Here is a 13,660-nt window from a genome sequence, read left to right as displayed (position 1 = left end):
AGGAATATAATCAGAATAGTTTACTGACATCTTGAATTTAAAAAACAAAAGCCACCCTCAGAGACAGCTGGAACTAAAAAGCTTGTAACGTTTCAGTGATGCATGGCAACATGAAAGCAAAACTAAATAAAAAAACTCTGGTCTTCCAATTCTGACAAAAACAACTGGTGATTGAACGTACACAGATGTCCAAAATTCTTCCAGTTATAGTAATCAGATTTTAAAGATACTTTTCAGATATATGATATTTATCTTGACAGAGTCTTATTCAACAGTTTCATTGTTTCATGCATTTCCCCTTGGTGCTTTGAAAAGAAAGCAAGGTTGTTCTTTTCATCTGTAACCATTCCCCCAGTAGCTGTCATTTATTATGTAGAAAAAAGGATTGTGTTGTATCTCTGTATGCATTTGGCTTTGCATGCAGCTATATTTTTCTTTCAGTAAATGTATCTTGGGGCTTGGGGAATTGTTTTGATGAAAGGGCTGCTTTTTAAGCCAAAATATCTTTCTCTCTCAAAGAGCTTCAGTTCCTGTGGGCTAGATTAAAAAAAAAAAAAAAATAAAATTCTTAGGAAACCAAACATCATAATCTTAATAAATGCTAGCTTTTAGATATCTGTTTTCTAAGATATAATCTGTAACTCTAGGTATATAGATAACTCTGCAAGTGCCTCTTTAGCATCTCTAGATGCTTCATAGTAAGAGTAACAACAACCAATATGCTGACAGTAGAGGGAGAAATGTTAGCATTAGCTATCTAACTCCTCCCTTTTCAGAGTGGTTTTTGAAAAGCATCTCAAGGACATCAATCCCTCTTTTTGTCTAACAGACCAAGACTGCCAACAAATACTCTGGTTGTGACAGGTCTTTCCAACCTAGAGAAATCAGATCTGTTTCTCCTGCTTTCCATAATGCTGCTGAAATAGACCTGAGTCCCTGGTGGCAAAACTTGGCCACTCTCAAGAATTAGATCTTTGGGAAGCAGGCAGGAGCTGTAGCTTTCCTTCCCAGCTGCACTTCAGTCTGCAACCCCTTAAGACACAAATAATCCTTGCAGCAGTGAATAGAGCCCAGGAATCGTCTAACCACGAAGGGTGTTCAGGCAGGCTACCCAGGGTTCAAGCAAGCTGCATGGTTTTGTGTGTGCTCTTACAGAGTGATGCTGCTGCAGAAGGAGGCATTCACAGCATCCTCCATTTTCACCTAAACAAGCTTACTAGTGTGAAGTAGTTAGAAGATGCCTTGGGAGTGGAGAGATGTTTGTTTTCCCCACCTAGCAGATTTGAAAGTTATCTAAATTGTAGTTCTCAGATTTCCACTTCATACTTTCAGCAGTAATATGTTGGAGGTACCTCTTCTCAGCAGCTCCTCTTATCTTTCAAGGGCAAGAATGCATCCTTCTTCATTGTCTTTAAGACCATTCTCGCATGCTTAATCCTTCATGGTTTAGAGAAATACATCTAGCCTCTTTTTGTGTTTTCTATTTGCTGGCTCAACACTATTCTGAAGCACAGTACTGTGTACAATACTTTAAGGTATTTAACTGCACGCAGTAGATTTTGTTCCAGAAGGCAGAAGTTATCAGGTGCTATCACACCACTTGTAAAGTGTTTACTGGAATTAACACATTTGTTTTTTGTTTTGGTTTTACTTCTCTCAGTAAATCCACTTATCTGAAAGAAGATTCTTAGTTTCAAAGGAAAGCAAAACCACGTTTCACATCACAGTTCACTGTTAAGGATTTCTTAATTAGAAGGTTCATTCATTTTCAGTACCTTAAAATTGTCATTTCTAGTTTGTAGAAGACCCATGGGCTTGACTCCTTCCAGACTCACATGCTTTTTATAGATACCAGATGGGATGACACCCACCCCACAGTCCACCCTGAGATCCCTATCAGAAAAATGTGGTTTCTATTCTCCTACTAAATTAATTTCCTAACTTACACAAAACTACCAGGGAATGTTAAAATGTCTTTGCCACGTTAAAATGTCTTTGCCATGAAGGCTCCAAAATATTTTGAAGCAGTGTGACTGTTATGAGCCTGAGCAGGGCTTTTTTTTTTTTTTTGATGGTAATGTCAATATGGTGTGATACAATATAGGCCGTACAAAGTCTTTGTGCAGCTGCACTGCTGCTTTGGAAATAATTATCTTTCCATTAATGCAAATGACAATAAAAGTTGATTTATCACGCATCTCTCAAAGCCAGAGAGTACATTACAGAAACTCTTTTAGAATATCCTGAGGTGGCTATTCAGAGGGGCGAGAAGATTTCACAAAATGGAAACCGTATAATGAGGTACAGAGTAAGTACAGTGTATTAAGATAGGAGACATAGAGGAGTCCTGGGATGTGGGAATTGCATTAAATTACCTTAAATGAGCAGCATGCACTGTATTAATCAACATTATAATACAATTTACAGAATACATGACTTTACTACAGAGTTCTTAGCCAACTATAACTTCTTTGTGCAAAGAGGAAAATTCTACATAAAAGGTTATCTGCAAGTTCTAGACAGAAAAATAGTGATATATATTTATAAATTGCAAAGGAATGCAACATCTACAATGCTAAGATTAGAACAAAATTGCTCACAGTGTTACTCATACTGACACTTCAAATGTCTTGTCATATCTGACTTCTTGGGATAGACAGACTGGTGCTTATAGAGGAACTAGAGGAAGAAACAAGGTCTTCTTTATGAAACATGGTTTTGGGTCAGAGATACATTTCTTTAGAGAGAAATGACATACAAGACTAACACTTGCCAGTCTTCAAAAGCACAGTCTAGACCGGCCATGAAATTACTCTTGCTTGGGATGAGTGGACAGAAACTGGCCAAGGAAGGAACTCTTTAGGAGTGAAAAAGTCAAGAAAGCTTCAGTTCACCCTTCTGCTCCATGCAGTCCTGCTACTGACATGGCCCTGGCCCTGGCCAGGTGGCGGAGGTGGCCCTGCAGCCACTCCTGCCATCTTCATCTTCCCCGTTGTTCTGCAGCCCTGGACTCCCTGACCATGTTAAATGTGACTTATGGCTCCCTTGATGGATGAGTGTGAATTTGGTTTGAAGTCACACTCAGCTACTTTACAGACCTAGTCTTTAGCTGTCTGTATATGCTCTTATGCACACATATATGACAGAGTTGGTTTTGTCTTTAGTGTTGTTACTCTTTAATTGCCGGTCAGATTGTTTGTATGATCTTATCACACAATGCAACAGACCCCTTTATTCATCTACTACGAAGCATGGAATTATCTTGAAAATGAGCTGAAGCAATGCTTAAAGATGGATGATAAACAGATTAAAATCAAACTCCAGTAGAGGAGAGCAACTCCAGTTGCTCTTGCTAAACAGACCCTTTGAAGACCAGATGGAGCCAGCACAGCATTAAACTGTACAAAAAATGTTCTTTTCAAACAAAGTACTTTTTTACTGATTTTGTTCACTTTCTTCTTTAACATCAGATAATAAATATTCAGATACTAAGATTTTGAAGAAATTGAGAAGATTCTTCCATTTTAGTAAGCAAATCACTTAACCTTATGTGTTTGACCACTTGCTAATCAGGACAAAATTAAATAGAAATTTGGTTGACTGTGTTTGGCCTAAATTCCTCACACCCACTGTGCTGGGTTATTTTCTGGTTACTACCACCTATGTATAAAGGAATACTTTTCTCTCATATCTTTGATTGTCAGCAAAGTAATTTGGATCTTTGAGTCAAAAAGGTGCTAGATAATCACCATATTAAAAGTAAAAATAATTTTAAAAAGTGAAAGAATGTAATTTCTAACTCAGGTATTATGGAAACCCCATGGAAAGTACAATAAATAATTTTCCAGATGTAGATGTCCTCAGGGAAAACCCTTGACAGTTTCTTTAAAATAAGAGATATTTTAATTATCTTCAGTAGTGTTGAACCAACATTCAGAATGGTTTTAGATTTTGATATTGACTTGTCCAATTAATTTACTAAGTCTATGGTGCTTGAAAAGGCCCATGATGGATGTACAAATGAATGAGTGCTTCACTGTGTATTTGTAAAGCAGATGATTGATGTATCACATCACTCCTTTGAGCCATGGAACTGATTTATATGCTCTGTGCTATATAGATGTTCTCTTTGTCAGTTGGGACTGTAAAATCCGCCACAGGCAATTGTCTGCTATTCAGGCTTTCCCATTCACTGAAATTACACATAATTTTAGCCTGTGCATTTGCAAACTGTGCTTTGCCATTTTCATTTGAAAATGCCTTTGTGTTAAACATTTTTGACTTGTCTAAATAAATATTATCCATAATAACCCTATATCAATCCATTACAAAACCATGAAACTACGTACTGCATTTAGATTTAACCCCTGAAACAAAGCTTGTTCCCACCTTACTCTTGTGTTGCTTTCACAGCTGATTCTCACAGCTGCTGAGAAATCTGAGATTGATTTTCATCTTGCTAAAGCTATAGGATCTGCAATAAAATCATATCTGAGTCCTTGGTCTTCGAATATACATGCAATCAAATTCCTAAAGCACAGACACCTATTGGCAGATAAATAAGCTTATGGGTCAAGGTACTCAATTCCAAATTCCGTCAAAATCCCACTAGTGACACATTTATACCATTAGCTAAAAGAGCTTTAGTGTAGTCAGCTAGAAACAACTTTTTAGGAAATGGCTGTAAGCTCTGCTGGTGAAAAATGGGTTTTTCATTTGAGACTGTCAACTCACAGGATTAAGCTACAACTGTGACTTGTGATGATCCAGAAAATGCAGACCTTCTACAACCAGAAGTTGCTGAATGAAAAGAAGTACAAAATACCTTCTTTACTGTTCTAATTACTCATCTTGAACCACTTGCTTCTCTGAAACTCTCTTTAATCTTCAGACAGTGCTGTAATATATTTCTGGAGCAGAATATGATGACTGGGTTTACTTGTATATGAAAAATAATCAAACAGAAACTGTGGAGTTCCAGTGGTTGGGGATTCTCAGGCTAACTTACATGTAGTATAGAATGATTTCCTCTACTGATTTTAACACCTTCCTTTGGACTATGTTGCAAGTATTCCTATCAGTATAACATTGAGCAGTGAAAACAGGGTTACATGATAGATTATCTCTCTGTATGTCACTTTTATGAATACAAGATGCAGTTCCCAAACTCAGGGAGATAAGCCCCCATCCTCCAGTCTTAGGAGGCATAACAAAATATACTCTGAAATCTGGAGTAACCAGGTGTAAAGGCAGGAACATCCTACACATGAATATATTAAAATTCAGCCAGTAAATAAGTTTGACTTTTCTGTTTTGGCAGACAATTTCACATCCCTGTAACTTTTACATTTAAAGTCTGCTTATAATTTTCAGTCTTTTAGACCACATACAAGATTTTCTCATTGTTTCTGTGCTCTACGTTGGCTTAAATGGAAACTTTTCAATTGCTTTTAGTTTTTTCTTTCCAGACCTATTTCTACATTCATTATTGCAATGGAGCAGGAAAATAAAGCATCATGATTTTTCTGAAATGATTTTAATTATATGTGTTTTCTTTCCTGTCAGCAGCTTTCCCTGGAAGAATAACAAGAAGAGACAAAAGAGAAACCAAAACTCATCGAGAAAATCTTCGTAAGTCTTTCCTGAATCGCTGCATGGGGAGATGCCAGCAAGACAACAAGGCTCACACACCAATGTCAGCCTGAGCTATAGGCTCATGGGACCATTGGCCTCTTCATCTGTCCTTTGCTCCTTGACAACCTCTTTCCAAAGGATCCTACTTACCAGGGTCTTTGCCAGCCACTTCAAAGTGGATTTCATTATAGAGATTAAGCAAAAAATGACATAATTTGGCCTGCGAGGCCTTTTCCAGGCATTTGTCGCCCTGGTATTGCTGGTCTGTCCTCACCCACATCAGATATATTTCACATCCTTCCCCATGTGTATCCATATGGGATAGAAGTAGATTCAGTGGATGGAGTGCTATACTCCTAAATGAATGCATAGAGTGTCTGCTTTGCTGTGCGGGATTAACCTCCTGAGCTACTCTTCTGAGCCAAGGTCTTCAGTAAACTACTATCTGTGGCACCCAGGGCTGCCTTCTAAAATAATCATGGTTAATTCAAGACCCTGCAGTGTGTACTGAGTAGTTATAATTATTCCATCAAAGTACATTACTGTGTTTCTGTCTGTATCAGGGATAATCTTCCATCAGGTTGTTAATTTGCCTAGGTTTATTAGAGCCTCTCACAGTCCTCTCCAGATCTGATTTCACTGAACAATTCTGTTACCCAGACTTCCTTTTTTTCTTATTTCTACTTTTCTTCTCCAAATTATCTTTTATTGCAGCCCTTTTCACATATATTGGTTCCAGGAGTAATTGTGCCATATTGAGTTCTCAGGATTTTCATTTCTGTGTTGTGTATGTGCATGTGTTTGTGTATTAACTAGCACTTATCAGGTTGGAAATCACAGAGTGCCTCATTACCAGAGCATATCATTAGATATAGGAGCATTTTTTATACAAAATGTGTGAGAAAACCATCTTTCCCTAAAAAACCCACTCAGATCTGTCACCAAACTCTTTCTTTATGGGGAGTTAGTCAGATTTTTTTTTTCATCTCCACATTTTCCTAGTCCATTAAAAGGCATTTATTTTTATTATACTCCGTTATGAAATGTATTTCATCTGAAGCATATTCTTACTCCATTTCAAATGCAGGTTTCTAGAAGCTGTATGTTATTTTTAGGAGAGATTTGTAAGTAGAACTATCTCAAATAATTGCCCAACCTTTGGTTTGGGAATATTTTTTTCAGTATTCCTCATCCCTGAAGCAAGACTTAAAATATGGTAAAGTGCTGAAATCTGACCGAAATCAAGAGCTCTTCTACACATAGGAGCTTTGAATGACTTTCAATAATAAAATAAAATTCCTGTTGTTGATTTAGTAACACGATCCAAAAAGTGTCTATGAGAGTAATTAACTTCCGCTAAGCTGCAAAGGACTTGTCCAAAAAGGCAGGAGCATTGAATTCCCTGCAGCCCTAAGAAAGATTTTCCTGATGCTCCTTCACAGAAGACACTATGGACAGATGGACTGCTGTGGGGGTAGGAAGACAGGGCAACTGCCTCAGCAGCCTCCATCTCTTTTCCACCACCTGCCCCACAGAGGTGATAAGAGAGGGTGAAGAGACTAAAATCCACTGTATATGTGGGGACAGACCCCTTCTGGGGCTAATGGGGCTGAGTGCCCCGCTCAGCACCCCTGAGCCCCTAGTCATGCAGTGGTGGCTGTACTGAATGCTCAGACATGCTCCTGGCAATTTGGAGTCACGTTGCCTAAATGGGGTAAACACATTAGTTCGCTCTTTCCTTCCCCTCGTCCCTTAGCTAGGGGCAGCACAGAGGTTTTGTTTAGCTTGGGAAAGAAAAGACAGCTCTAGACATTTAAGGCTTTGGTTTACTAGATAGAGATGTGTCTGTGATGCTTCAGGACAAATGTCAGCTGATGGATAGGGCAACTGGAGTTTTTTTAGACAACGAGGAAAGAACAGAACAAGCCTTGAACCTAGCTCTTGGGTCTGTTTGAGAAAAAAAGAAAGATATTTTGAGCTCACTAACGAGGTCTTATCTTTTGTTTATTTACAAAAATATTTGAAACAAGGGCATAAAAATACAGTGCAAATGGAATACACAGGTCATGCAGAGTATGAAAGAATTTTTTTTGTGTGTGTGTATGTATGTATGTTTTATGTCCAATAACCCAGCCTGGTAAACCCTCACCTGAAAGATTTAAATCACACCCAGTTTTCACCATGTTAGCCTCTCTCTATTTAGTAGGCTGCAATGCAACTCTAAAAGATGGGTTGCCTGCTTTTTCAAAACCAGCTTATTTACACAAGGTATTCATTACACAGCATGGTAATTTATTTTGAAAGGAAATTTACCCTCTTCATCAAGCCAGTGAATTTTGTGCAACCTGAACTATGTAGATAGACAGGGAAAAGCAAGGACTGGTTATTGTAAATCATTACCTTGGCAGTGGTCCAAAGCCTTTAGGGCTTCAGCTGTTACACTAGTAGAGCAGATATAAGCTCCCATATAACTAATCCACGTCGGTTACAAAAAACAATAATATACCTATGTAAGTCAGTCATGTGAAAATTAGCATGATTTTCTGGCAGTGTTTGAAATTTATCTAGTCTAGTGTATAGAATGCGGAAAAAATGTCATAAAAATACAGACGTAATACACTATCATACAAATAATAGAGAAGACTTAGTAGAGGTTACACCAGTAATCATCTTTATAAACTCCACCTGACACATGCCTTAATAGAAAAGCCTGGGGAGGTGGAAATGAAAGCATATCATAAGAAAAAAATCTCGTTATTTAAAATACTTTTAGTTTCAATATAATCTTATTTACACAAAGTCAATTTTTAAAGACTTCACTACGTAATTACCATCACAGTAAACAAACAGTAATGATTTTTTTCCATTGTTCTGTGTTGGAAATAAGAATAGGAAAACAGACGTGTTCCCTTTGGCAATGGGTTTTGATCAGGTTGATTTCTATAAGACCTTTTTCAAGCAATCAGAGTAGCCTGAAACCTGTCAGAGAAAGATTGTTGCCAGAATAAGCCTTTAATAATATTTCACAGCTGATTTGTTTTTTAGTTAATTTGCCCTTGAGCAAAAGAACAGTGTCAGTAGGATCCTTGTATGGGTTGGTGTTGGACACAGCACAAAGGAACTATAATCACTATACCAGTACCTGGTTGCAGTATTGGAAAACAGAGAAGGAAGAGTAATGGGGAAAAAGAAACAAGAATTAGCTAGGAGAGATGACTGACACGTTCCAAGCTCCCTGCTGATTTAACAGAGACCGTGTTCTCTTCTTGAAATACGGAACTGTCTGTTCAAGTTCATGGATTTAAAGTGAAGGGAGTTATTTCACGTTTATGCAGTTTGTGCCATTTGTAACCCTTGAACAGAGTCTCACCCAGAAACTCTTTAAACCTTGAAAAGGTCAGACACAGAACTCCTTCAGACTTTATTATTAAAAGCTTCCTGCCTGGTTTTACTGTAGAGAAAGAGACAGTGACCTTACATTTAATCACATCAAGGACTCTGTGCTTGAACTTACTTAAAAGACTCCTTATGCAGGATAGCTCTATCCAAGAAGTCTTTTACCAGACAACAATGTTTTTAAAGCAGCGTGCAAAATATCCCTCTTGCTGCAGACTCCTCCTGCTGGGTAAGCAGCCTCTCCACGGCCTGCAGTAAGGAGGCTGAGAGAAGTCCAGGGGAATCTGCATTCAGCCAAATCTATCCCATATGCATGTAAAACCTAATAGAAATCAGTTGTGAGGCCCTACGGCTGTACAGGAGTACATGTGATTTACAGCAAGGCAGAGGATTTGCAGAATCCACCGTCTTTAGTACTTTCATTTTTTAATGCTTCAGCCTGAGCAAAATTAATCTTCTTAATGAAGTAAAATGGAGGAGTAATTAGCTCCTCCGCTTGCACATGTTTCACAAAAATGTTGGGTTTAAGAAGCACACAGGACTTCCATTTCTACCTGCCACTGGAATTTCCCCGTTTAAAAATGCAGCAGATGCAGCTTGAAAAAATGTTTCTGCTCTGAGCTGTGTGCTAAGCGTCTGATAAATGCCTTGTCACATTTGCTCTGTTTTGTACTTGGAAAGATTCTTATTTGTTTGCTTTTATGTTTCTACAACTGTCTCCTTTTTTGCGTACCATTTTCAGGCAGGGATAATTTTGTCAGGGATAACGGGCTCTGAGCAAAACTTTCTGTTCTGCATTTGGCTTGTCTCCACAGGGATTAGGTGGGGGTGAACGATGAAAGAAAGATACAAAGTCTGCCTCTGAAAAGCCCCTTCTTGACCATTTCATCTCAGCCCTCACAGTTTTGCCACCTTCACATCTGTGTGCAACTGCACAGCACGACATGCAGAACGATGTCATTTATAAAATACTGGCATAACTTGAGGCAAAACAGGGTTTCCCTTCTGCTAAAAACACCGCTGAATCACTCACCTCCTGTTACTGAAAACTCTCTGAGCCAAATTCTGACTTCTAAAGAGAAAACTAGATATGGCTTGGGGGGAAGGAAGAAGGGTAGTCTGGTAATTGTGGGACAGAAGGGAAAAAATTAGCAAGTCTGGGTCCTTTTCAGCACCTATCCACACCTGTTTATGCAAAACAGGTAAATAATACTTATCGTTGCTGCTAATCTGTTCAAATGCTGTGGGAGTACATCACAATACCTTAGTGAGTCCTTTGTTTTTCATAGGTATCAAAGTTGAAGGTAGAAAGCAGAGCCCAAATGTGTACAACAGCCTTGGTCAGCAGAGTTTCAGGTTTCAGAGAATTCCCTCTCTTCAAGGGAAGCACCATCTCATAAGTACAGACCCTTTGTAAGTACAGACCCATTATCAGTGTAGAACATGTAAACAAAGTTTGGTAGAAGGAAATAGTGGCTTACTTTGCTGTTTCTCTGACTCTCCCAGGAGCAGGACTCGGCCTCCTGAGGAGCGATCCCTCTCTGGAAAGGATGGTCATTCAGGCAGGTCTGGCAGAGTGGAGGCTCAAGCTCTGAATCTCCTGGAGGTAAATGCATCACAGTGGACCCCGGGTATTTGAGGCTGGTATGTGAGTGCTTTTCAACGTTGACCATTGGGCTCTTAATCCACCTTCGTACCTGTCAACACAGAAGGAGGTTATGGAGTCTCTTTGCTTTATGGCAGATGGGATGGCACAGCAGGGTTTGCAATGATGAAACCAGCACACCTTGGGGAAAATAATCAGATATCAGGATCAAGATCGATTTTCTGTAGGAGAAAGTACTAGGCCATGTCAGGGTGCATGTGTGAATGCACATCATAACCAGGCTCTTTATGCTGAGAAACTTTTGCTGCTTTGTTCAAGTCTGCCATAAGTTTATCTACAATACAAAGTTTTCAGGCTTAATAAAGATATTGAAATATAAGGTAGACTGCTGAGAAGAGAAAGACAGCTATCCAAAGCAAGTACTTCCAGCCTAGACAACTCAGTTTCCCCATGGATAAAAAGCGGACAGGTTTTGCAGTAATAGACTTGTAATACTTGCTTTCTGCAGTCCTGTTTTCCAACAGCAATATTTACTGTATCATCTCTTACTTCATAAACTATCTCAGCCTTTTCTGTGCCTCCCATCACTCCATTCAAGTGTCAGTTTCTCGTGTTGACCTGCCACAAATTTTGATCCCGACTCCTCTAAACTGCCTTCCCCTGCCTTCTCCTTGTCTCCGCAGCTCCCTGGTTAGGACTCAGTGTACTACAGCAGGATGGACACTGGTTATGAGCATAATACACTGTGCTCGCAGAGCACTGTGTCAGCCTTGTACACTTTGCTCTTCCTTTTGCTTCTGTGACTGTCTCTTTTCCACCATGTGAATCAGAAGTATTGGATTTTCTAACAAGTCAAGCGAGGACTCAGAGACCTTTCTGAGCTCTTTTCCTAAGTTATTTTTCATTGTGAAAGCAAAAGGACCTCTATGTGAGTTGTGGCATATTTGCACTGAATCTGATCAGAACTGTCTCATTTGAATGCAAAGGACAGATAGGGGTGTCTCAGGATACACTCTACCAGCCTGGAAGGGGAAGGCTGAGACAGCCATGGCTGGCAGCCCAACTGGCCTCCTATTGACAGGAGACAACCTCTTTGCTTTGTGAGCTTCGTGCCCCTGGCCTCAGCATCACTGTCCTTCATTAGGAGATGATATTTGCCATTAGAAGATGCTTTACATCAGGAAAACAAATATTTTATGTTACATTAGCCATGAGCATGACGGCGAGTGTTTGATTAACTGTGGAAGTCTATATCTCAGCAACTGGTTACCAGGATTACTTATGATAAACAAACAGAGTGAGACATATCTAACCAGCCTTCTGCTGGTGACTCCTCCATGAGCGAAACGCCTGCAACTGCCCTACTGTGCTGACCTGCCGGAAATCTCAAGGTTAGGAAAATTTCTCTTTCCTCTCTATGGAAACCAAACAAATAGATTTCCTTCTGTGGGCAAATGAGCCACTGCATTTCCCATTTGCATTTTTTAGCAACATCAGTTTGTGTGGATAATATTATGCCCTACTTCCATGCTCTGGAGCATCCCTACAAGACTATCCAGACTGTTTTAGCTTCAGGTTGGTGGGTCGAAGTTGTAGCAGGAGGGATTATTTCTTTTTCAGATTCCATTTCAATAAATATGTATTGAAACTGATCTTTTGATTCAAGCGGATTTTAAAAACATTTATTTTTGCCAATCATAATTGCCTCTATGATTGTTAAGCACATCATTAAATATATTATTCTCCCCAAGTAAATACATGGTTGTGTGTCTTGATCTAATTCCAAATTTGGTATGTTGAAAATAATAATTATATTAATGGTCAAAAAACCCATGCTTGATTTTCCAGTGTAGTTTTATTATGGGAAACGTGCAATGTATTTAATGCGATTCTGAGAGAAGTAAACGTCTGCTCAATTTGTCCTTTTTAGGTTCGGCCTGGTGATCAGTTAAGTGGTTTTGGACCTGGTTTTACCTTTCTTCTTTGACATTATGCAGCTTCTGTTATATCATTATGGGTACACACAGTGTGCAGGAGTGTGCATGAAAAAAGAACCAAATTGACTGCAGAAAAGGGCCTGGGATGCAATGAGCTGCAAGTTCAGTCTTTCTTAAAAATTCAGGGAGCATGGGCCAGTCTATTGCTTGAGACTGTTCAATTACATATGGCATCAACTGAGGCAGGGATTCAAATGTAAATCTGGATTTGAGGTTTCATTAACACCCTTTGATGTTAGTTTTATGGTTTTGAGTTCATGGGATTTGCAGTGATACAGTTAAAAAATAATTTCTATTGTAGCTTCACCTGTAGTTTCACTGTCTTGTGTTTCCATTTACATATTTCTAGCCTGCCTGTGTATGAAGAAGCATTCAAAATGTGACCTGCATACTTCTGATACAGCAAAATCTGCCTGTATGGAATGACCTTGTAGCTGTACCTTTTAATGGCAATGACATATACATTCTGCAGTATAATGATCATAAATTAAAAATTACCCACCAGTGCTTTAATTTGTGTGAATGGTAATGATGAGGGAAAGTAACAGTGAGTGCATTTTAAGAAGCTGCATACACCAGAGTATAGGTGGCATCTTCTGGCTTTAGCAGCAGCAAGTGGTCCTTGAGTTCAGGGCGAATTCTAAAGAATTTTTCTTACTATTATTTATTCCAAGCTGATTCCTGGTTTTAACTCAGATACACATCTTTTTTTATGGATTACTTTTTGCTGCTTAAAAGCATTGGACTAAACCAATGTTTTCACGTGATAGGTCCATATTATTTACACATTACAGCCTATACTGAGAGATGAAGAAGTATGATCACGAACACTAATTGGGTCACGTTGTTCTGTTTGATGCAACAAAGTTTTGGGGAAACTAAGGTGGGAAAATCGAGCTTTGAGATTGAATGGACTAGTAAGACTTTTTTTCTTAATGGTTGGAAATAGTCCAAACAGGTTAGCACACCCACAGTTCAAATGCACTGTCAGAGGAAAGCTTTAAAAGAATTCTAGTTTTCCTTCACT

At 38.9% G+C, this 13,660-nt stretch overlaps 1 protein-coding gene and 1 long non-coding RNA gene across 5 annotated transcripts in view; one reads left to right on the top strand and one right to left on the bottom strand.

Annotated features, from left to right (window-relative positions):
• Positions 1–13,660, top strand: part of LOC127473224 (uncharacterized) — a 68,853-nt gene that overhangs the window by 11,548 nt on the left and 43,645 nt on the right. The window contains exons 2-4 of one of the 4 annotated variants that reach the window (XR_007905318.1): positions 5,566–5,631; positions 10,537–10,636; positions 11,320–12,707. This is a non-coding gene — a long non-coding RNA (uncharacterized LOC127473224). The other 3 variants (XR_007905317.1, XR_007905319.1, XR_007905316.1) reach the window with 3 other exon arrangements.
• SGK1 (serum/glucocorticoid regulated kinase 1) overlaps positions 1–13,660 on the bottom strand; it is a 66,296-nt gene that overhangs the window by 30,413 nt on the left and 22,223 nt on the right. Inside the window, exon 2 of the mRNA XM_051792603.1 lies at positions 10,512–10,727. Coding sequence (XP_051648563.1) covers positions 10,512–10,727 — 216 coding nt within the window. The remainder of the gene's footprint in view (positions 1–10,511; positions 10,728–13,660) is intronic.

This window comes from Manacus candei, unplaced genomic scaffold (assembly GCF_025592945.1).
Source record: "Manacus candei isolate 608988 ecotype Guabito, Panama unplaced genomic scaffold, ASM2559294v1 h1tg000034l, whole genome shotgun sequence".
Taxonomy (NCBI): domain Eukaryota; kingdom Metazoa; phylum Chordata; class Aves; order Passeriformes; family Pipridae; genus Manacus; species Manacus candei.
This window is presented reverse-complemented; position numbering and strand designations above follow the sequence as displayed.